At 37.5% G+C, this 17,852-nt stretch overlaps 5 protein-coding genes and 1 long non-coding RNA gene across 10 annotated transcripts; 3 read left to right on the top strand and 3 right to left on the bottom strand.

Moving 5' to 3' along the window:
* The first annotated feature begins 795 nt into the window (after positions 1-795).
* Positions 796-4,831, top strand: LOC111777887 (glyceraldehyde-3-phosphate dehydrogenase GAPCP2, chloroplastic). 2 transcript variants are annotated; one of them, XM_023657618.2, is made up of 14 exons: positions 796-1,067; positions 1,189-1,247; positions 1,379-1,446; positions 1,554-1,592; positions 2,035-2,135; positions 2,228-2,340; positions 2,476-2,575; positions 2,687-2,833; positions 3,610-3,670; positions 3,748-3,845; positions 3,938-4,080; positions 4,169-4,252; positions 4,344-4,433; positions 4,511-4,831. In XM_023657618.2, the coding sequence occupies exons 1-14, from the start codon at positions 975-977 to the stop codon at positions 4,557-4,559; spliced, it is 1,245 nt and encodes a 414-aa protein (XP_023513386.1). In that variant the 5' UTR covers positions 796-974; the 3' UTR covers positions 4,560-4,831. The 2 variants fall into 2 exon arrangements, with proteins under 2 accessions (XP_023513386.1, XP_023513385.1); XM_023657617.2 differs by having other exon boundaries at positions 807-1,067; positions 1,162-1,247.
* A 485-nt stretch (positions 4,832-5,316) lies between these two features.
* LOC147789112 (uncharacterized) lies at positions 5,317-6,938 on the bottom strand. The gene is made up of 2 exons (XR_015412121.1): positions 6,800-6,938; positions 5,317-5,946 (listed from the first exon to the last, which is right to left on the bottom strand). It is a non-coding gene; the product is annotated as an uncharacterized LOC147789112 (long non-coding RNA).
* LOC111777008 (metal tolerance protein 9-like) lies at positions 5,817-7,811 on the top strand. The gene is made up of 6 exons (XM_023656445.2): positions 5,817-6,000; positions 6,111-6,223; positions 6,306-6,551; positions 6,818-6,898; positions 6,979-7,209; positions 7,310-7,811. The coding sequence occupies exons 1-6, from the start codon at positions 5,817-5,819 to the stop codon at positions 7,655-7,657; spliced, it is 1,203 nt and encodes a 400-aa protein (XP_023512213.1). The 3' UTR covers positions 7,658-7,811.
* A 95-nt stretch (positions 7,812-7,906) lies between these two features.
* LOC111777010 (uncharacterized) lies at positions 7,907-9,373 on the bottom strand. Of its 3 annotated transcripts, none has more exons than XM_023656447.2 (3): positions 9,219-9,373; positions 8,793-9,003; positions 7,907-8,330 (listed from the first exon to the last, which is right to left on the bottom strand). In XM_023656447.2, the coding sequence occupies exons 2-3, from the start codon at positions 8,976-8,978 to the stop codon at positions 8,139-8,141; spliced, it is 378 nt and encodes a 125-aa protein (XP_023512215.1). In that variant the 5' UTR covers positions 8,979-9,003; positions 9,219-9,373; the 3' UTR covers positions 7,907-8,138. The 3 variants fall into 3 exon arrangements, with proteins under 3 accessions (XP_023512215.1, XP_023512216.1, XP_086974653.1); XM_023656448.2 differs by having other exon boundaries at positions 8,793-8,997; positions 9,219-9,355; XM_087118527.1 differs by having other exon boundaries at positions 8,793-9,014; positions 9,219-9,350.
* A 791-nt stretch (positions 9,374-10,164) lies between these two features.
* Positions 10,165-13,318, top strand: LOC111777007 (S-adenosyl-L-methionine-dependent methyltransferases superfamily protein). Of its 2 annotated transcripts, none has more exons than XR_002812330.2 (8): positions 10,165-10,342; positions 10,546-10,771; positions 10,855-10,989; positions 11,214-11,436; positions 11,793-11,979; positions 12,182-12,366; positions 12,753-12,871; positions 13,103-13,318. XR_002812330.2 is itself a non-coding variant. In XM_023656444.2 (8 exons), exons 1-8 carry the CDS (start codon positions 10,246-10,248, stop codon positions 13,229-13,231), a joined length of 1,320 nt encoding a protein of 439 aa, XP_023512212.2. In that variant the 5' UTR covers positions 10,166-10,245; the 3' UTR covers positions 13,232-13,318. The 2 variants fall into 2 exon arrangements, 1 of the variants encoding a protein (XP_023512212.2); XM_023656444.2 differs by having other exon boundaries at positions 10,166-10,342; positions 12,734-12,871.
* Positions 13,282-16,392, bottom strand: LOC111777009 (ALA-interacting subunit 3). The gene is made up of 8 exons (XM_023656446.2): positions 15,808-16,392; positions 15,292-15,350; positions 15,110-15,184; positions 14,896-15,009; positions 14,672-14,742; positions 14,195-14,492; positions 13,735-14,024; positions 13,282-13,531 (listed from the first exon to the last, which is right to left on the bottom strand). The coding sequence occupies exons 1-8, from the start codon at positions 15,890-15,892 to the stop codon at positions 13,477-13,479; spliced, it is 1,047 nt and encodes a 348-aa protein (XP_023512214.1). The 5' UTR covers positions 15,893-16,392; the 3' UTR covers positions 13,282-13,476.
* Positions 16,393-17,852: the final 1,460 nt, after the last annotated feature.

Here is a 17,852-nt window from a genome sequence, read left to right as displayed (position 1 = left end):
CTTTTGGGGCCTAACGTCTTCTCTGACACTCGTTTCCCTCTCCAATCGATGTCACAATCCACCTCTCTTCGAGGCTGAATCCACCCCCTTTTGGATTCGAGGCTTAATCCACCTCCTTTGGAGTTCAGAATCCTCACTAGCACTCGTTCCCCTCTCCAATCGATGTCACAATCTACCCCTCTTCGAGGTCCAATCCACCCCCTTTGGGGTTTAGCGTTCTTGAGCTAGCACTCGTTCCCCTCTCCAATCGATGTCATAATCCACCCTCCTTTTGGGCCCAACACTCGTTCCCCTCTCCAACCGATATCACAATCCACCTCCTCCAGGACCAACATTTTCGCTGGCACTTGTTCTCACTTGTTCTCCTCTCCAATCAATTTGGGATTTCACACAATCCACTCTTTCGGGCCCAACATCCTCGCTGATACTCGTTCCTTTTTTTAATTGATGATGTGAGATCTCACAATCCACTGCTTTCGGGGCCGGCGTTTCGCTTGCAAAATAGAGTAAAGTTGAAAGATTAGAGACTAAATTGAGATTTAATACTGATTGTTAATATCGTTGCATTTTATGTCGTTTGCATGGGGTGGTTTCCGAACCCACCCACCCATTTCAACGAACCAACCGCCAAATGGCGGGTCGCCGTCGGGCTCGAAAACGACCACCCTAGCTTTCGCTTTAGGCCGCGGTCCCATCACCAAAATAAAAAATGATATTTATTAAACAAATCACTATTATCCGACGTGGCATCCTATTACTCGGTTCCGGTGACCGGCACCGGCAATACGCCGCCGTCTCGCCACCTACCACATCAATAGTAACGCCATCGCGCTATTAAAACAATAAAGGCCGCAGACTTTTGGAAATCCGTCATCCCGCTTCCGTTTCTCTGCGAGGGTTGTTCGTTTTGGGAGCGTGTCCTTTTTCGTTCTCGTTGTCATTTCTTCTTAGATCAGCGAAGAAGCTATACAACGATGGCCTTCTCATCCTCCTTCGCTGGATCTGCTGTTTCCTCTTCTCTGATCCAAGCGTCTCGTTCTGACTTCTCGCCGTCCGATTGCCGGAAGGTTGGTTTTCTTTGACGGATCATTACTTTTTTCCATGCTTCTATTTAGTGACGGACTGATAGTGGTTTACTGCATCTTTTGCTTGTATCTGCAGGCTTCATGCGTCGGGCGCTCTTTGAAGCTTCAATCTGCCATTGTCGGAACTACTATCTCGAGTGGGGCGTCTTCTTTACAGTTAAGGTGAAGCCCGGCCTTCATCGAATGTGTTTTTCAAATACTGTATTCATTTGAATGGATTGCTTACGTTTCCGTATTGGATGATCTGATTTCGTAGCTAATTTGTTTCGGGAATGTTAAAACGTGAATGGCAGGACATCTAAAAATCGCACCGTTCAACCCATCAAAGCTACGGCCACTGAGGCACCTCCGACGATCCAAAGTAATTTTTTATTCTTCTTTTTTCCCTCCAAGAAACGTTGATAGTTTCAATTTGTCAGTTTCTGACTATTTGATTATTGTTCCTCCCCCCTGCTGGTTTATGTTCAGAAACTCCGAGAAGTGGGAAGACCAAGATTGGAATCAATGGTAAGAACTTTCTTTCATTGTAGTTGTTGTTGAGGATTGTTGGGAGGGAGTTCATTGACTAATTAAAGGAATGATCATGAGTTTATAAGGAATGAGGCCTTTTGGAGAAACAAAAAACCAAGCCATGAGAGCTTATGCTCAAAGTGGACAATATCATACCAATGTAGGGATCCGTGATTCCTAACAGTTTCGTGGTTTAGTAGAAACATCTTCTATAAGATTTCGAAGGCTTACTTTCTCACTTAATGACAAATAACTTAATAGAAGAAAATAGACAAAGAAGAAGAATAAGATTAGTGAACAACATTACTGCGTATGAGAATGAAGCAAAATATACTCTAGAATGGGACAAAGAGAAATTTGTGATATAGTTCTAATGCTGTGGTTCCTTTCCAATAATGTTCATGGGACAAAGAGAAATTTATGATGACTCACTATACAGGTTTTGGTCGAATTGGAAGACTGGTATTACGAATTGCAACCTCCAGAGATGATGTTGATGTTGTAGCAGTTAATGATCCATTTGTTGACGCTAAGTACATGGTATGCATAAGTTTAGTCAATGAACCATTTGGATTCTGTGAACATAGTGTGCATTGGTTTAGTTAATGATCCATTTGGATTTTGTTATCCAGGCTTACATGCTCAAATACGATTCTACTCATGGTATTTTCAATGGAACCATCAAGGTTCTCAGTGATTCAACCTTGGAAGTTAATGGGAAGCAGATCAAAGTTGCAAGCAAAAGGTAGTAACTGAATATTTGCTTCTCTAAAATATTTTGACCTGTAAAATTCTTATGATATCATTTTGTATGCTTTTGGTTGATTCTATGGCAACTAAACTCCACTAGAGATTGATTCTTGTGATTTTTTGTGCTCAGGAACCCTGCAGAGATTCCTTGGGGTGATTATGGGGCTGAATATGTTGTAGAGTCCTCAGGAGTTTTCACTACAAAAGAGAAGGCTTCAGCACACTTGAAGGTTGTTTTTGATTGTTGATACGTTAATCTCTCTCCTGTTTTATTTCCTGCTTATCTCTTTTGCTTTGATGTTTTGAACCCCAAGTTGACAATTTGTAACTATGCACTGCAGGGTGGTGCTAAGAAAGTTGTAATCTCAGCTCCATCAGCTGATGCACCTATGTATGTCGTTGGTGTTAACGAAAAAACTTACAAGCCGACGATAGATATCGTCTCCAACGCTAGTTGTACTACCAATTGTCTTGCACCTCTCGCGAAGGTATGAATGAATCCCCTGAATGTGTTGAGTATTTGGAGTGTTGTTTCTAGAATTCGTAAATAATGTGGAGTTCGTTGAGGATTGTTGGGAGAGAGTCCCATGTTGGCTAATTAAGGGGATGATCATGGGTTTATAAGTAAGGAATACATCTACATTGGTACGAGACCTTTTGGGGAAACAAAAAATAAAGCCATGAGAGCTTATGCTCAAAGTGGACAATATCATACTATTGTGGGGGTCGTGGTTTCTAACATGGTATCAGAGTCATGTCCTTAACTTAGCCATGCTAATTGAGTCCTCAAGTGTCGAACTTGATAGCCTTGAAGTTGTAGTCAAAAGTGACTCAAGTGTCGAACAAATGATGTATCTTATTCGAGGGCTCCAGAGAAAGGAGTCGAGCCTTGATAAGTGGAGGTTGTTCGAGAGCTACATAGGCCTCAAGGGAGGCTCTATAGTATACTTTGTTCGAGGGGAGGATTGTTGAGAATTGTTGGGAAGGAGTCCCACATTGGCTAATTAAGTGGATGATCATGAGTTTATAAGTAAGGAATACATCTCCATTGGTAGGAGGCATGTTTGGAGAAACCAAAAGCAAAACCATGAGAGATTATACTCAAAGTGGACAACATCATATTATTGTGAAGGTCGTGGTTTCTAACCGAGTTCAGAGTAGACTTACATCTAATTTTGACTCTATCTAATAAAATACATTTGATATAGTTCCCTGTGTTGCTTATACAGCCTGCCTGTCTCAAATTGTACGCTATGTCATGTAGGTTGTTCATGAGGAATTTGGCATTGTTGAAGGTCTAATGACAACAGTGCATGCAACCACAGGTCTTTCAGTCTCTCGCTCTCTCAAACTCTCAACTTATTTCATGCGTGCCAATTGTGTTTTTTTCTTTCTTTTTCAGCAACACAAAAGACTGTCGATGGCCCTTCAATGAAGGATTGGAGAGGTGGCCGCGGTGCTGCACAAAATATAATTCCTAGCTCTACTGGTGCTGCCAAGGTATGTGGCTTCAACAATTGATAGACCTTTCTTATGGTTTTGATAATCAATTGAAAAGGACAGTTTCTTCTTTGAACTTTTAACAACTGCAGGCTGTTGGTAAAGTTCTTCCAGAGCTAAATGGAAAGCTCACTGGAATGGCTTTCCGTGTCCCAGCACCCAATGTATCTGTTGTGGACTTAACCTGCCGACTTGAAAAAAGTGCTTCATATGAAGATGTAAAGGCAGCAGTAAAGTATGTCATGCACCCAACAACTGTGCCTTTCATTAAGTTCTTAATATGTTTGATAACCATTTGGCAACTCTTTCAATTCTTTTTAAAGGTATGCATCCGAAGGTCCATTGAAAGGCATTCTTGGGTATACCGATGAGGATGTTGTCTCTACTGATTTTCTTGGTGACTCCAGGTGCAACTTTTTCCTGCATATTCAACTCAACTTATGTGGCTGAATAACATGTAGTTAGTCATTGAAATATTCATAATCTAATTGTTGTTAGATCAAGTATATTTGATGGAAAGGCTGGAATAGGCCTCAGTGCCTCATTCGTGAAGCTGGTGACTTGGTATGACAATGAATGGGGATACAGGTATTCTCTCCTCCTACTTCACACATCTTCACTAATTCTGGGGATTGCTCATCAACAACTATTACTCGTCTTTGCAGCACCCGAGTTCTGGACCTTATCGAGCACATGGCATTGGTTTCAGCCTAAAACTAAATGATAGTCTTGTGATTTTTGGTCGTAAGTAAGTTGATTGAAGTGAGATAGGCGTCTATTTCTTCTTGGAATGCATTCATTCGAATGCTGTTTAGAGCACAAGAAGCTAGATAGATCATAGAGCTTGAAATAAGGGAATGTTTGACATTTAAGAGCAAACTCTTCCAGTTAACCATTCCTCTGTTTATCCTCTGTATTCCACTATTTTGTTCACATTGGTTAATTAAATAATTATAAGCAGATAAGCACAGATCATTACCACTTTTTCTTCAAGTGTAAGCAGCTGCAGCACTTTTGAGACAGATGTCTGCCCGCAATATGGTTTGTCTTTTCTCTGTTGGATCTTTTAAAACGATCGTCATCTAAATTGGATTGTGATTCAATTGCTGGGATTTTGTCTGTGGACACACACGTCACGTATCATAATATAGCATAAATGTTGAATACAATAATTGAGGTCACAGTTTCATTTGGTGAATTAGGTTTAACAACTCCATTATGTCAATACAAAAAAATTGGCTATCGTTTCGGGTCGATGCTATTGTCTCCTTCCGAACATTCTCACTGATGCAATCTCAGTGATTCTTGCTTTTACAAGGAATTTTGATGAAATTTTACATGTATTGTACTATTCTTCACCTTAGTGTGGGATATGCTAAAATCTATCGACATCGAATAAGTGTCATTCAAACTATCTATCGACATCGAAAACGATTCAATTGTTTATTTTGAGAAGACAGAGAACAAGAAAAATAGTAACTATCAGTGAATAAGCAAAACAAGGGGAAACAAATATTATCAATATTTCAACCTTGGTTTTACCCCAACAATGCTCCCACCATTGAAAAGTTCTTCCATATGATATAGATACCAAACAATCTTAAAAAAGACTTAAAAATGCACCAAAGTTGAGAAAAGCATCGACGATTATGTTAAACTTATAGGAAAACACGTAAGGTCATACAAAGCAATTCCCAAAACCAGGTATTTCAATTATTTAAAGCAAACCTCTAACTTTCTACAACACTCGAATTCAGAATGGCATGTCAAATCACCCCTTTCCTAAAATAATCCAACCCTTTCCATGCCATTGTTAACTGAATCCACTCTTCTATATTATATTAATCCTCCATCCAACTTAGTCAGCAACACTGCACCATCGTCTTTCTCTTTATAATGATCTCTCTGGTTTAGGTAGTAGAAAATCGGTTCCTTATAACCGGATTTTCAGTTGGGTTCATCAGCATAAAAATGGCAGATAATCCCAGAACAGATTCATTCAGAACAGAACTTTTGTCCCCTGAGGGTGTGGCTGCTGGAAGAGATGGAATGGTGTCAAAGGTGCCCTCGTGGCGACTTAATATGGACGAGTTCCATTTGCCTGCAACCAACAAGAGATCTCATCATGGCATTGTTTATTACTGGAAGTCATGGAGTAAGCTTTTCAAATGCATTCTCTTATCATTTCTAGTTACTTCACTGCCTTCAACAGAAAAACTTGAGTTTTGGAGGTGAAACTAATGAGCATCGTTATCTTGACCCTAGAGAGACAAAGAAATGTTGCTAAGTACTATGAAAGGCAAGAAAGTCTTCTCAAAGGATTCAATGAAGTTGACTCCTACAATGAACTGGGTGTCGTGCCGGGAACCTTAACTGAGGTATCTCTCTTTTTATCTCTCTAAACTCGCACCTTCTTATTCTCTCAGATAAGACACATTCATCTAGTTTCTAATATACCAGGAAGAAAAGAAGCAAGAGGCCAACGGTGAGAGAATGGCAATATATGCATCCAACATAGCCAACATGTTGATCTTCATCGCAAAAGTGTATGCTTCAGTTGAGAGCAGATCACTAGCAGTTATAGCATCAACACTAGATTCCCTGTTGGATCTTTTATCAGGGTTCATATTATGGTTTACAGCTAATGCTATGAGAAAGCCAAATCAGTATCGTTATCCTATTGGCAAGAATCGGATGCAACCAGTGGCAAGTCAATCTCTATTAACAAAATTTAGCTATTGAATTAGTAGAAAGAGTCTCTCTTGAATGAAGAATGTGAATGATTGTCTAAGAAAATAGAGGGTCCCAATGGAGAAATAGCACCTAATATTTTTCAAGGTTAAAGCAAAAAACTCTTTAATGTTGTCATACAATCAATGAACAAGTTCACAAGCATAAAGAAAATCAACCATGTTAGAACACATATAGAAGAAACCAAAATAGTATGGACTAACCTTTCAAATTTATGCCAGGGAATTGTCGTGTTTGCATCAATCATGGCAACTCTTGGAATACAAATTTTGCTTGAATCAGCTCGAGAACTTATTTCAAAGGTAAGCAAGTATGATTATCAATTGATACAAAAGAACACACCAGTAATTTCTCCATATGATTCGTCTATGAATTGTTGCAGGTTCAACCAGATAGAGATCCAGATAAAGTAAAATGGATGGTTGGAATAATGGCATCCGTAACAGTAGTGAAAATTTGCCTTACAATCTACTGCCGCAAATTCGCAAATGAAATCATCAGAGCCTATGCCCAAGACCATTTCTTTGATGTAATTACCAATTCAATTGGTCTTGCGACTGCCCTTTTGGCCATCAAATTCTACTGGTGGCTTGATCCCCTTGGGGCTATCCTAGTAAGTTAGCCACACACAGTATTCATATCTGATTTGACTATTTCTACTCACTAAATATATTTCTACACTAGTTACATCTACATTTACGTAATAAATATAGATAGCATTGTACACTATCAGCAACTGGGCGAAAACTGTGATGGAAAATGTATGGTCGCTAATAGGGAGGACAGCCCCACCAGACTACTTGGCCAAGCTAACATATCTAGTATGGAATCATCACGAGGAAATCAAACATATTGATACAGTGAGAGCGTATACCTTTGGGTGCAACTATTTTGTGGAGGTGGACATAGTGTTGCCTGGTGAAACGTCTCTAAGTCAAGCACATGACATAGGAGAATCACTTCAAGATAAACTTGAACAGCTTGATGAGGTTGATCGTGCATTTGTTCATGTGGACTTTGAGTTCACTCATAAGCCAGAGCACAAGCCTAAAGCTTCATAGAAAGGAAAATGGCAAATAACGAATATGTGAGCTGCATGAATCCCTGAAAGAGAGTGGTTTGAATTGTGGTTATCTCTAACTATTCAATTGTTTGAATTATACATATGCTGTACACAATTTTCAGCTTTCCAATAAAAATGGATTTGCCTTCTAATGATTAACATTTCACTGAAAGTCCTACAAAAACTAGTGACAAGTCAACTCTGTCACTGTCATATAACAAAATTTGACTGAACGTCCTGCAGAAACTTGTCGCAACAAAATAACATCTCTGGTTGTGGATTTAAAGCCAAAGCATCCAACATTTCAAATGGAGAATCCATTCAGTGTCTGACAACATCAGGAGAACTAATGCAACAATAGAAATGAAAACAATAATGCTCAACAAGAAGCATCAACTCTCAATGATCGATCATAAGCCAGACAAGCATCCCGAGTCTTTCTATATAATTGGAGATCTAGAGGTCTCTTAAACAATCCATTAAACAATCATGGAAACGGCATCCTTCTTGGGGGGAAACACTACATTCTTGTTTCCAGGAAATGCATTACGAGAGATGTCTACCAGAGCCTTGAAACTATAAGGTTCGTGCATTGACAGCTCTGATAATACTTTTCTATTTAGTTGAACGTTCTCCTTCACCAGCCCATGCATAAAATTGCCGTAATTTACCTAATATGGTAGGGAAGGAGATAAAAGGAACATCAGTATCTCTACAGAAGAGTCTATTAAAGTAGCAAGAAGCAAATTGATTGTGCAGAACACAAGTCTACAGTAATTATTCGACCTAAAGCAGCTTCCACTCCTCCCTCTGCAAAATCAAACCATTCATACAAAAAGTGCTAAAATTTACAAATCGCGTGAAATTTATGCAACTTCTCCAGGCAGGTCAAGTTGGCTTACAATTACAGAGATGAATTGTAGAAAGAATGAAAGGAGCAAGTTCAGAAGCTAGAATTATGGGATATGGGAATATCAGAGGAAATTAGAAATTTGATGCGAGAATATCAGGGGTTCAGAAGCTAGAAGTGTTCCTCATTTTAGATGGATAGATTTCGCTAACCTTCTAATTTCTTTGTTGGTTTCTTACTTTGCGGAATTCAAATGAGGAACATTCAAGGAAAATAAACATACCCCATGAAGGCGCGTGCCAGCATTGATTCGTTGTATCCAAAGGGAGCGCATGTCCCGCTTCTTATTGCGACGGTCCCTGTAGGAATACTGAAGAGCCTTCTCCACCCTCTCTCTGGCAATCCTTATGCAATTCTTAGCCCTACCTCTGAAACCCTTGGCTAGCTTAAATATCTTGTCCTTGTTCATCTTTTTTCCTTGCTATGCTCTGCACCTTTACATACTCTTCAAAATCAGTAATTGATCAATCATATGATGAACATCTCATGATCCAATCAAAACAAATTATAAAGTCAAAAACCAAGTACACTCAACAAATAATGTCGAACAACACGATTTTCAAATCTTCAGCTCGAGATATTTGATTGAGTTTTTCAAGTGCGAATAAAGATATAGATGCAAAAAAAAGGGAAGAAAATCACTGCAAACCTGTTAGAAGGGAGGTTTCGGCGGTACAAGCGGAAGAAAGACGGCAGCGGCGACGCTGTGCTGCTGAAAGGGAAGAGAAGACGGCGGGAAGAAGGAGAAGAAGGAGAAGAAGAAGGTGGAGCACGTGGGAGTGAGAAGAAAGAAAAAGTTTTAGGTATAAAATTATAGAAAATACCCTAAATTACTGAAAATAACAATTTTCACCCTAAATTGCTGAAAATAACAATTTTCACCCTAAATTGCTGAAAATAACAATTTTTGCCCTAAGTTTTGTATTTCATATAATTAAACCTTCATATTTCATATTATTGCAATCATATTATATAATGCATGCATGTATTTATAATTACTATTAAATTAAATATTTACATCAAACTTCCTTTAATTTTAAGAGATTTTTAATTTTAAGAGATTTGTTTATGTATATTCACTAGTGGAGTCCGTCACCATTTCATACAAATTTAAAATATATTATTTTCATTATTTAATTACTCAATTCAATTATTTTTTTAAATAATCTAAACCGACTTAAACTTAATTAGGCTTATCATAATATCATATTAGACACAAAATTGAAAGCTCCTAAAGCTATTAGATATAAAATTAAAAGTTTAGAGATCTAATAGACATTCAAGTTCTATTACACACAAAATTGAAAGCTCCTAAAGCTATTATATATAAAATTAAAAGTTTAGAGATCTAATAGACATTCAAGTTCAAACGGAAAGAGACACGACAAATTATTTTAAGTACAGTCATTCATAATAGTAAAAAACACACGTTAAACCATTAATCCAAAGGGTGTTTCAATTTGTATTTAGAGTTCAATTATAATTGACGTTCGTAAATTATAATATTTAGTATCGGAAACAATAACATAACTCATTTAGTAGTAAAGTTTCAATTTTTAACCTTAAACAAGTTTATAAGGGATAAGATTGGGTTTGGAATTGGGTGTCGTCCGAATTCCCGCTCAATAGATAAAAGGAAGGGGGGGTTACCTCGCCTCATCGACAAACGCCGAAGCATGCAGCAGCTTCAAGCCCGCCTGCTAAAGTCTCTTTCCGTTTCTTCTTCACCGGCCGCCTCAACAATCCAAGAAATCGCTTCCGCTCGCCCCAAAGGTCAGTCTATGATTTATATCCCTCGTTTGCGACCTGCAAAACAAATGTCGATTATCCCAATTCGTTTGTGTTTCTTCCCCACATTTAGCTTCTGGTTCGTCAAAATCCATGTTTATCGATGTATGCCGCAGCTTTTTCATATTGATTACGCTAACTGGTAATGCGATTGTGGTAAAGAATTGTGTTGAATTTGGGGGTTTTAGGTTTATCCAAGGTTGTGCTGAAAAAGGGGAAGACACAGCTCTTTAAAGATGGGAGTCCGATGGTGTACAGTGGAGCTGTTGATAGAATAATTGGAAGGCCACCGCCAAAAACTGGAGATGTTGTCCTGGTAGCCGATGGGGCTGAGAAACCTATAGGGTGGGGTTTGTATAACTCAGTTTCCATGTTCTCTGTCAGATTGATGCAGCTGGAAGAGGAGGCAGCTAGGTACTTAATTGGGCAATGCTTGAACTCTGTGACTAACATCACCTTCTTTATGTGGTGCTAAGTTTCCAATTTATGCAATCCAGAGATCCTTCGTGCACATTAGATATGCAGAAACTGATTGAAACTAGGATACATACTGCTAGAGAATTAAGAAAGAGCTTGGGACTTCCGTCGGCCAGTACAAATGCATACCGTCTCGTTAATAGTGAAGGAGATAGGTATCGACCTCGAGTATTCTGTTCATGTCTTCATACATTCTGTAAAACTTGATTAAATCTAGTACCACCATGCATTGATCTTCGTTCTTAAGCATTTCGAAAGTCATTCCAAACTCTAACGGTTTGTGTGTATGAACCTCTTAGAGTTTGTTTGTGTACTGGAACCTATAATAGCCTTATCCAAATGTCTTAGAATTATTGTTTTTTTTTTTTCTTTTTGGCAGATTGTCAGGACTAATCATTGACGTCTTTGGAGATTTAGCAGTTGTGGCATCATCGGCTGCTTGGGTGGAGAAGTACAAAGCTGAAATCGAGGACTGTGTTCGTGGAATTGATGAAATCAATCATGTGAAATGGAGACCATCAGTGGAAATTCTGAAAGAAGAAGGGATAGATGTGTCTGAATTGAAGGATACAAATCCGTCTATTTATCCTGAAAGAACAAAGGTAACAAGCCACTGCAACACTTGTACTGTTTCAAGAAATCTCTCTGTCATGTTTATGGTAACTAAATGTGAAAAATGTGGAGCCCTTTTGATGAGTAGAACTGATCTTACATGCTTGAATAATCATCAATGAGTATCAAAGATTTGGAAACTAGGAGATAAGAGTTGCTTATATAAGTAAGCTTTATGCACAAATCCTCACTGGGATGTGTTCTAGCAGGTGGAAATTCTTGGTAACAAGAGAAGCTATGAGGGTATCATGTTAATGTAGAAAGTACTTCAAAAGCTATATAATACATACAACCAAGTTATTACCACAAAATCAGATGAGATATTGAACATGCCTTATTCTGATAGGTAACGGAGAATGGAATTTTCTATGCCATTTCACTTGAAGGCCAGAAAACAGGGTTTTATGCTGATCAGCGTGAAAATCGTCATTTTATCTCAACAATTTCTGAGGATCAAAAAGTTCTTGACCTCTGCTGCTACAGTGGTGGGTTTTCTCTTAATGCAGCACGTGGTGGAGCTATTAATGTCACCGGTATACATTTTTTCTTGCCTTCTATTAAAGCTTTTAGATCAAATGTTTAGGAGAGTATGCTGTGGCAAAGTCACTAATTATTCATACTTAGAAAGAAATTCAATCTTTTGTGTGTGTTTATCTGTTGCTATCACGGAGAAGAAACATGATTCTCTAGCCTTGAATACAGTGGTACTATTCTCATAAGTTCGCTAATTATCAGGTATTGATTCATCACTGCCTGCTCTGGAGCTAGCAAAAGAAAATGTAATCCTTAATAGTATGGATCCTGACAGAATATCATTTTTGAAAGCTGATGCCACGACATTCATGAAGGATGCTCTATCTAGGAATGAATCTTGGGATATAGTCATTTTGGATCCTCCCAAACTAGCTCCACGAAAAAAGGTATGATGCATTTGATTATTTTTCCTGTTATGGAAGTTCTTTGATTAATTAATTCTATGATCTTACAAGTTAGGCCCCATGTGAAATACTGGTACAAAGTGAACATAAGTTCTTAATTCTTTGATTCTGTTCACTCTTACAAGTTAGAATCCACGTGAAATCCTATTAACTATTTGGTGTGTGTGGTTTTTAAACGTCAGGAAGTCGTGGATTTTAAGATGATAGATCAAATTGTTCAATAAATCATCCTGGGCTTGTCTTGAAAGTATCAAGTTTGTTAATTTTCATTGGCTGCTTGTCTCTAAACGACCAAGTGTATTATTAAGAATTTGTTTGCTTCATCATCCTACTAACTAAAGCTTAGTAGGTTCTACAAACTGCATCAGGCATGTACAGGACTTTGAATTCCTTAGCAATGCAACTCACAAAGAAAGGTGGTCTTCTCATGACTTGTTCATGCTCTGGAGCAATGACTCAGAGTGGGATGTTCCTGCAAACACTCCAGGCAAGTCCAGTTCCACCCCCACCAACCATGAAAATAAATCATTACTATTGCTTATTTCAATGACTTAGAAACATTGTTTGGTAATTATGTAGTTTCTATGCCTCATCATCTTGACTTAAACTATATGAAGAGTTATTTAGGATAATATCTATCGTGTCATGTACGAAAAGAATCTATTCAGCTTGTTTAAGGAAACTAAACTGGTATGTCCTGCCCCTTTCGTTTAAACAGGGTGCAGCATCAATGGCCAAAAAGAAAATCACGGTCCTACGACAAGCAGGAGCAGCATGTGATCACCCCATTGACCCTACTTACCCAGAGGGTGCATATCTTTCTAATATCCTTCTACGTGTGCTCTAAACTTGATGAAGTTATAAATGTATCTACCATTGATCAAAAGAGACAAGCCATTTAACATAAGGAGATGAGATACTGCATTTGAAGTTACACTATCGTCAGAGCCACATCTTCATATAAAAAGGAAAGTAGAAGTTCCATTACAACAATCTGTCATACACACTGCCCTGCCCTTGTTTCTTATATGCTCACATCAAAATAAAATTACAAATAAAATTACAACAAACCGTGTTCTAGCAGCTCCTGCTTCAGTGCCCGCTCGGGTTTCTATTCCATGACAGATATGATGGGTCCCCAAGTCGCCTGAAATTGTTATTAGAAAATGTTAAAATTTATAGCATCGAAATTTTCTTTCTAGTTTTGCATGATCAATGAACTAATGAGACAAGCAAATACATCATGCCGTGTAATTTCAAACAACTTGTCCAATTTTCTCAGATCATAAACATCCTAAAATTTGAAATTATGAACAAGATTTCAGTTCAAATGGGGTTTCTGGTAATTACCTTGGCTTAACAAGATAGACGATTGTGAAAGCCATTGCCAAAAAGAAGCATAACCCACCGACAGTAAGATAAGCAATGCCAAGAAAGTCATTCTTCCCACCAAGCCAGCTAGTTGTAGAGAGCACAAGCTTTTTCTTGCCGTTAAAACTGTATGTGTTGTAATTGTTCTCCAAAACCACATCTATTACATCATCTTTCTCAAGATCCACTTCTATCTTTCCATACAACTTTCTAAATGTGGGAAGTGCAGCAGTTCGCATCCACACAATAAGGTCCTCCTGCTGACTCAACTGTTATGCATAATACAAAAAACACGGTCAGGCAACCGATCCACATCAACTCTGTTTCTTTTATGTTTGCAATGGCAACAGTCGTTTCCCGAGTTCTAATATCAAGAACAAAGCACCTTAGCTCATATATGTAAAGAGATTTAAGATAAAAACAGGATGTTTTGACTCACTGGTATGGATTCATTGAGGGTTTTCCCTCCTTTCAGAGTACCATTCTGAAAGTTCTTGGGAAATACATTCTTGCCAAATTTGTGTTCCCGGTCACTCTTCCATGAGATACCGATCTTGTTCACAGCGACTTGCTTCTTGTTACGGGTGAAGTTATAAGTATCATTAAACAGACTCCACGCTATCAAACCACAGGGAACGATTGGCTTCCCATTCACTTTGTCTTCGGGCTTGCAAGAGCCTAGATCATTCTCACTTCCAGCATCTCTCAATTGCTTATCACTACGGCTCTGCACATATCTGAATCACACAGGATCATGAAAATATTTCAGAATATGAAACACCGGCAATTGAATAAAAGATTCAATTCATTCACAGCATGAGATCAAGAAAACAGATGAGGACATTCCAAGCACTTATCAAGACCTTCATGAACTATCTAGCGAATCACATGATATGCATAAAATAAGACAATGTACCTGCGGTGATTCTGATAGAAATTGTCGAGCTGGTAATAGACATATATTGGTTGCTTCATACGTTTCGGAACCTACACAAAAATGGGTTGAAAAATACATGTTACTATAGTGAATTTGAAAGGAATTCTTTCTTTCATAAACTTCCAGACACCATAAGCTACTATTAAAGCCTTTTGCACATGTAAGAATCAACTATGGAAATAATGACGCTGCTAGAATCTTACAGTTATATTTCTGCGGCAGATTTTAATTGCAGTGCTCTGTATGAACCCAACTTTGTCGTTTCTAAATCTTTCTGGTACACACTCAGTTTCATAACGATCAATTATTTCAACAACCTAATGAAGAGGAAAAGCATCTGAAACCAGTTAAAGAACAAACTCGCCATTGAAATAAAATTTAAAAAGGAAGAAGAAAAGTATTCTTGTTTGAACGTACATCTCTGGAAGCAAACAAGGAAGCAACTCCAATGGGAACAAAGATAATGCTAACTAACATGAATACTGAAATCACCTGCACGATGGGAGATTCCACTTTGTTCCTTAGTTTTTTATAACAAAAAAGAGAAAAAAAAAAAGAAAAGAGAGAGATGTTAAAACAAGAACGACAATAAAGCCTACCCATCTTGGTGTGAGGATGGGTTTACACGCTGGAAGCTCCTGCTGGGTAAACCTCGAATCTGGATAAGAATTTCGTTTCAGTTTCCATATAAATGGAAGGCATTCAAACCAGACGTGAAGAAGAATTTAAAGAGAACAGAATAAAGGCTATATCTTTGTTCTTAACTTCCAAAAAGGAAATTCGTGGAAGCATAAACCTAATCATCTCATTAGTTTCAGAATAGTCATCAGATTATCATTTTATCATCATATAATCACACAAAAAAACATGGTAGAGTCTAATTCACAATCATTAAGTACAAAATCCATAGATCAGCACTGATCAACGCTGGAATCAGTGAATTAGCCTTGGAGAACGAGAGAAAAACCCAATACCCTTAACGATGATTTAAAAGGTTGGCATACCCAACATTAGTTCAATCCAACATTAAACGCGGGAAGAAGATCAAAACGGGAAAGAACAAGCAACAAAAAAAGAAACTCGCAAAATCAAATAAAAAAGAGACGAAAACTCACATTTAGGTCGCTTTGAATTCCTTTTACTTGATGATGAATCGTTCGATCCCGAGCCTCCGGAGCTAGACGCGGTGTTCGAATTCATAATAATCAGATTCCCTTATTGTGTGTAAGAGCTCTCAAACCCCGATCAGAAGGAAAACCAGTTAAATAGAGACGAAAACAAAGATGGATTCCGCGTCAAAACTTAATCCAAGTCACGGCGATTTCAGAGAAAGGGGAAATTCAAACGATGGCTATTATCCAAGAAAGATTAAACAATAGGAGGCCGAGTCTTTGCGGTTCTCATTGTTTGACTTCTAAGAAAAACGGAAAATCGATAATACTTGTTTAATCGTATCTCAAAACCTCAATGAACAAATGAATGAATCAATCCATGATCCTCCCCCTAAGACGACGAACACAAAGCATCGCTTTCTTTCTCTCTCCTCTCTTTTCTAGAATAGAGAGAGAGGGGAGAGGGAGGCAGGGAGCGGAGGACGACAGAGACGAAAAAATGGACAAAGGAAAACGAAAGGAAGCCAATGGAGAAGAACCAACGCCGAACACCGAAAACAGGAAACCTTCGAACAATGGAAGAATCAAATCAAATCAAATCAAATCAAAACCAAACAAACAATACGGTTAAACTAAAGTAGGCTACTCTAATCCAATTTCTTCCCTCCCTAATTTGGGTCTCTATTTAATTACCTTTAATTTTCTATTTAATTAACTTAAAAATCCTTTAATATCTTCATCTTTTTTTCTTTCCTTCTAAATAATAAACTTTTAATTTTATTCCATTCTATTTCAAATTTAAAAATAACCCTCTAATAAAATTTCATTTTAAATATTATTAAAAAAAAATTATTTTAGGTATACATTCAATTATAAAATATATGTATAAATTAATTTAAAAAATCAGAGAAAAATAACGTTATGATTAAACTTTATTTTATTGAAAATTATTAATCATGATATCGTTATTTAATAATTAATGTGCCGTGGAAAATCGAGTATACATTTATTTGAGTCTTATTAAAAAAAAATTAAAAATTACGATTATAATAAATACTAATTTCCTAAATTGTTTTTTTTTTAAGTACGTTTATTTTATACGCTTATTTTTTTTATTTAATAATTGTTGAACCAGTATTTTCTAAAAAAATAAAGCTGCCTATTTTTCGTTTGAATAATAAGGCTTGACGGTGACTGTGATGTGGGGTATAATGGTAATTTTGTGTTTTGGCGGGGGCGATTTTAATTGGGATCAAATGAGGTTTTGGATAATCTACCGATATTCTTGTATGAAATTAAAGAATCAATATTTTAATTATTAATTTATTGAACTAAATATAATATTGTAGAGGAATTATCTCTCTTTTGACGTCATTTTTTTAATATAACGGAAGTTTAGTGGACATTTAGAGTTCGATGAAATTTGATACAGAGTCGGTTGACAGGTACGTCAGCCAATTGAGTGGGGGAGGATGTCACGGTCATGCATGTCCAAGACGTGTTGTCCATGGTTGCATGACTGTTCCAAACCCCTTTTACATGCTTTTATCCTAGATAGGTCTTTACCATTTCATATTGGGTCGATACAGGAGTGTATGATTGTTCACCAAAATCGTGTCTACACCTGCAATGGGCTAAAATACCCCAAAATGTATTATAGGGGATATGATTAGTTGTCAACTTCTCCCTACCCGATAGTTATATGCAGTAAGCCGTTGTTGTTGCCTTTTGCTTACTTTTCCATATAACACCAATTTCAATTTCTCAAATATTGCTTTCAACTCTCTTTCGAAATCTCTCTGCCCTCGTTTTCGAAATCTTTCTTCTTGAATCGGGGCCAGAGGCTAAAGTATACGTCGCTTGGCCGTAAGCGACACAAGAACGAATAGACTTAACTCACTTGTTGCTGAGAAATGAGTGCTGCACAATTGTAAGTTTGCTACCATCAAAGTGTGATTACCAAAATGAATATATATATATATATATATATATATATATATATATATATATATATTTTCACAGGTGATACTAAAAATGCAAGAACGAAA

This window comes from Cucurbita pepo, chromosome 16, assembly GCF_057944985.1.
Source record: "Cucurbita pepo subsp. pepo isolate OVF chromosome 16, ASM5794498v1, whole genome shotgun sequence".
Lineage (NCBI taxonomy): Eukaryota > Viridiplantae > Streptophyta > Magnoliopsida > Cucurbitales > Cucurbitaceae > Cucurbita > Cucurbita pepo.
This window is presented reverse-complemented; position numbering and strand designations above follow the sequence as displayed.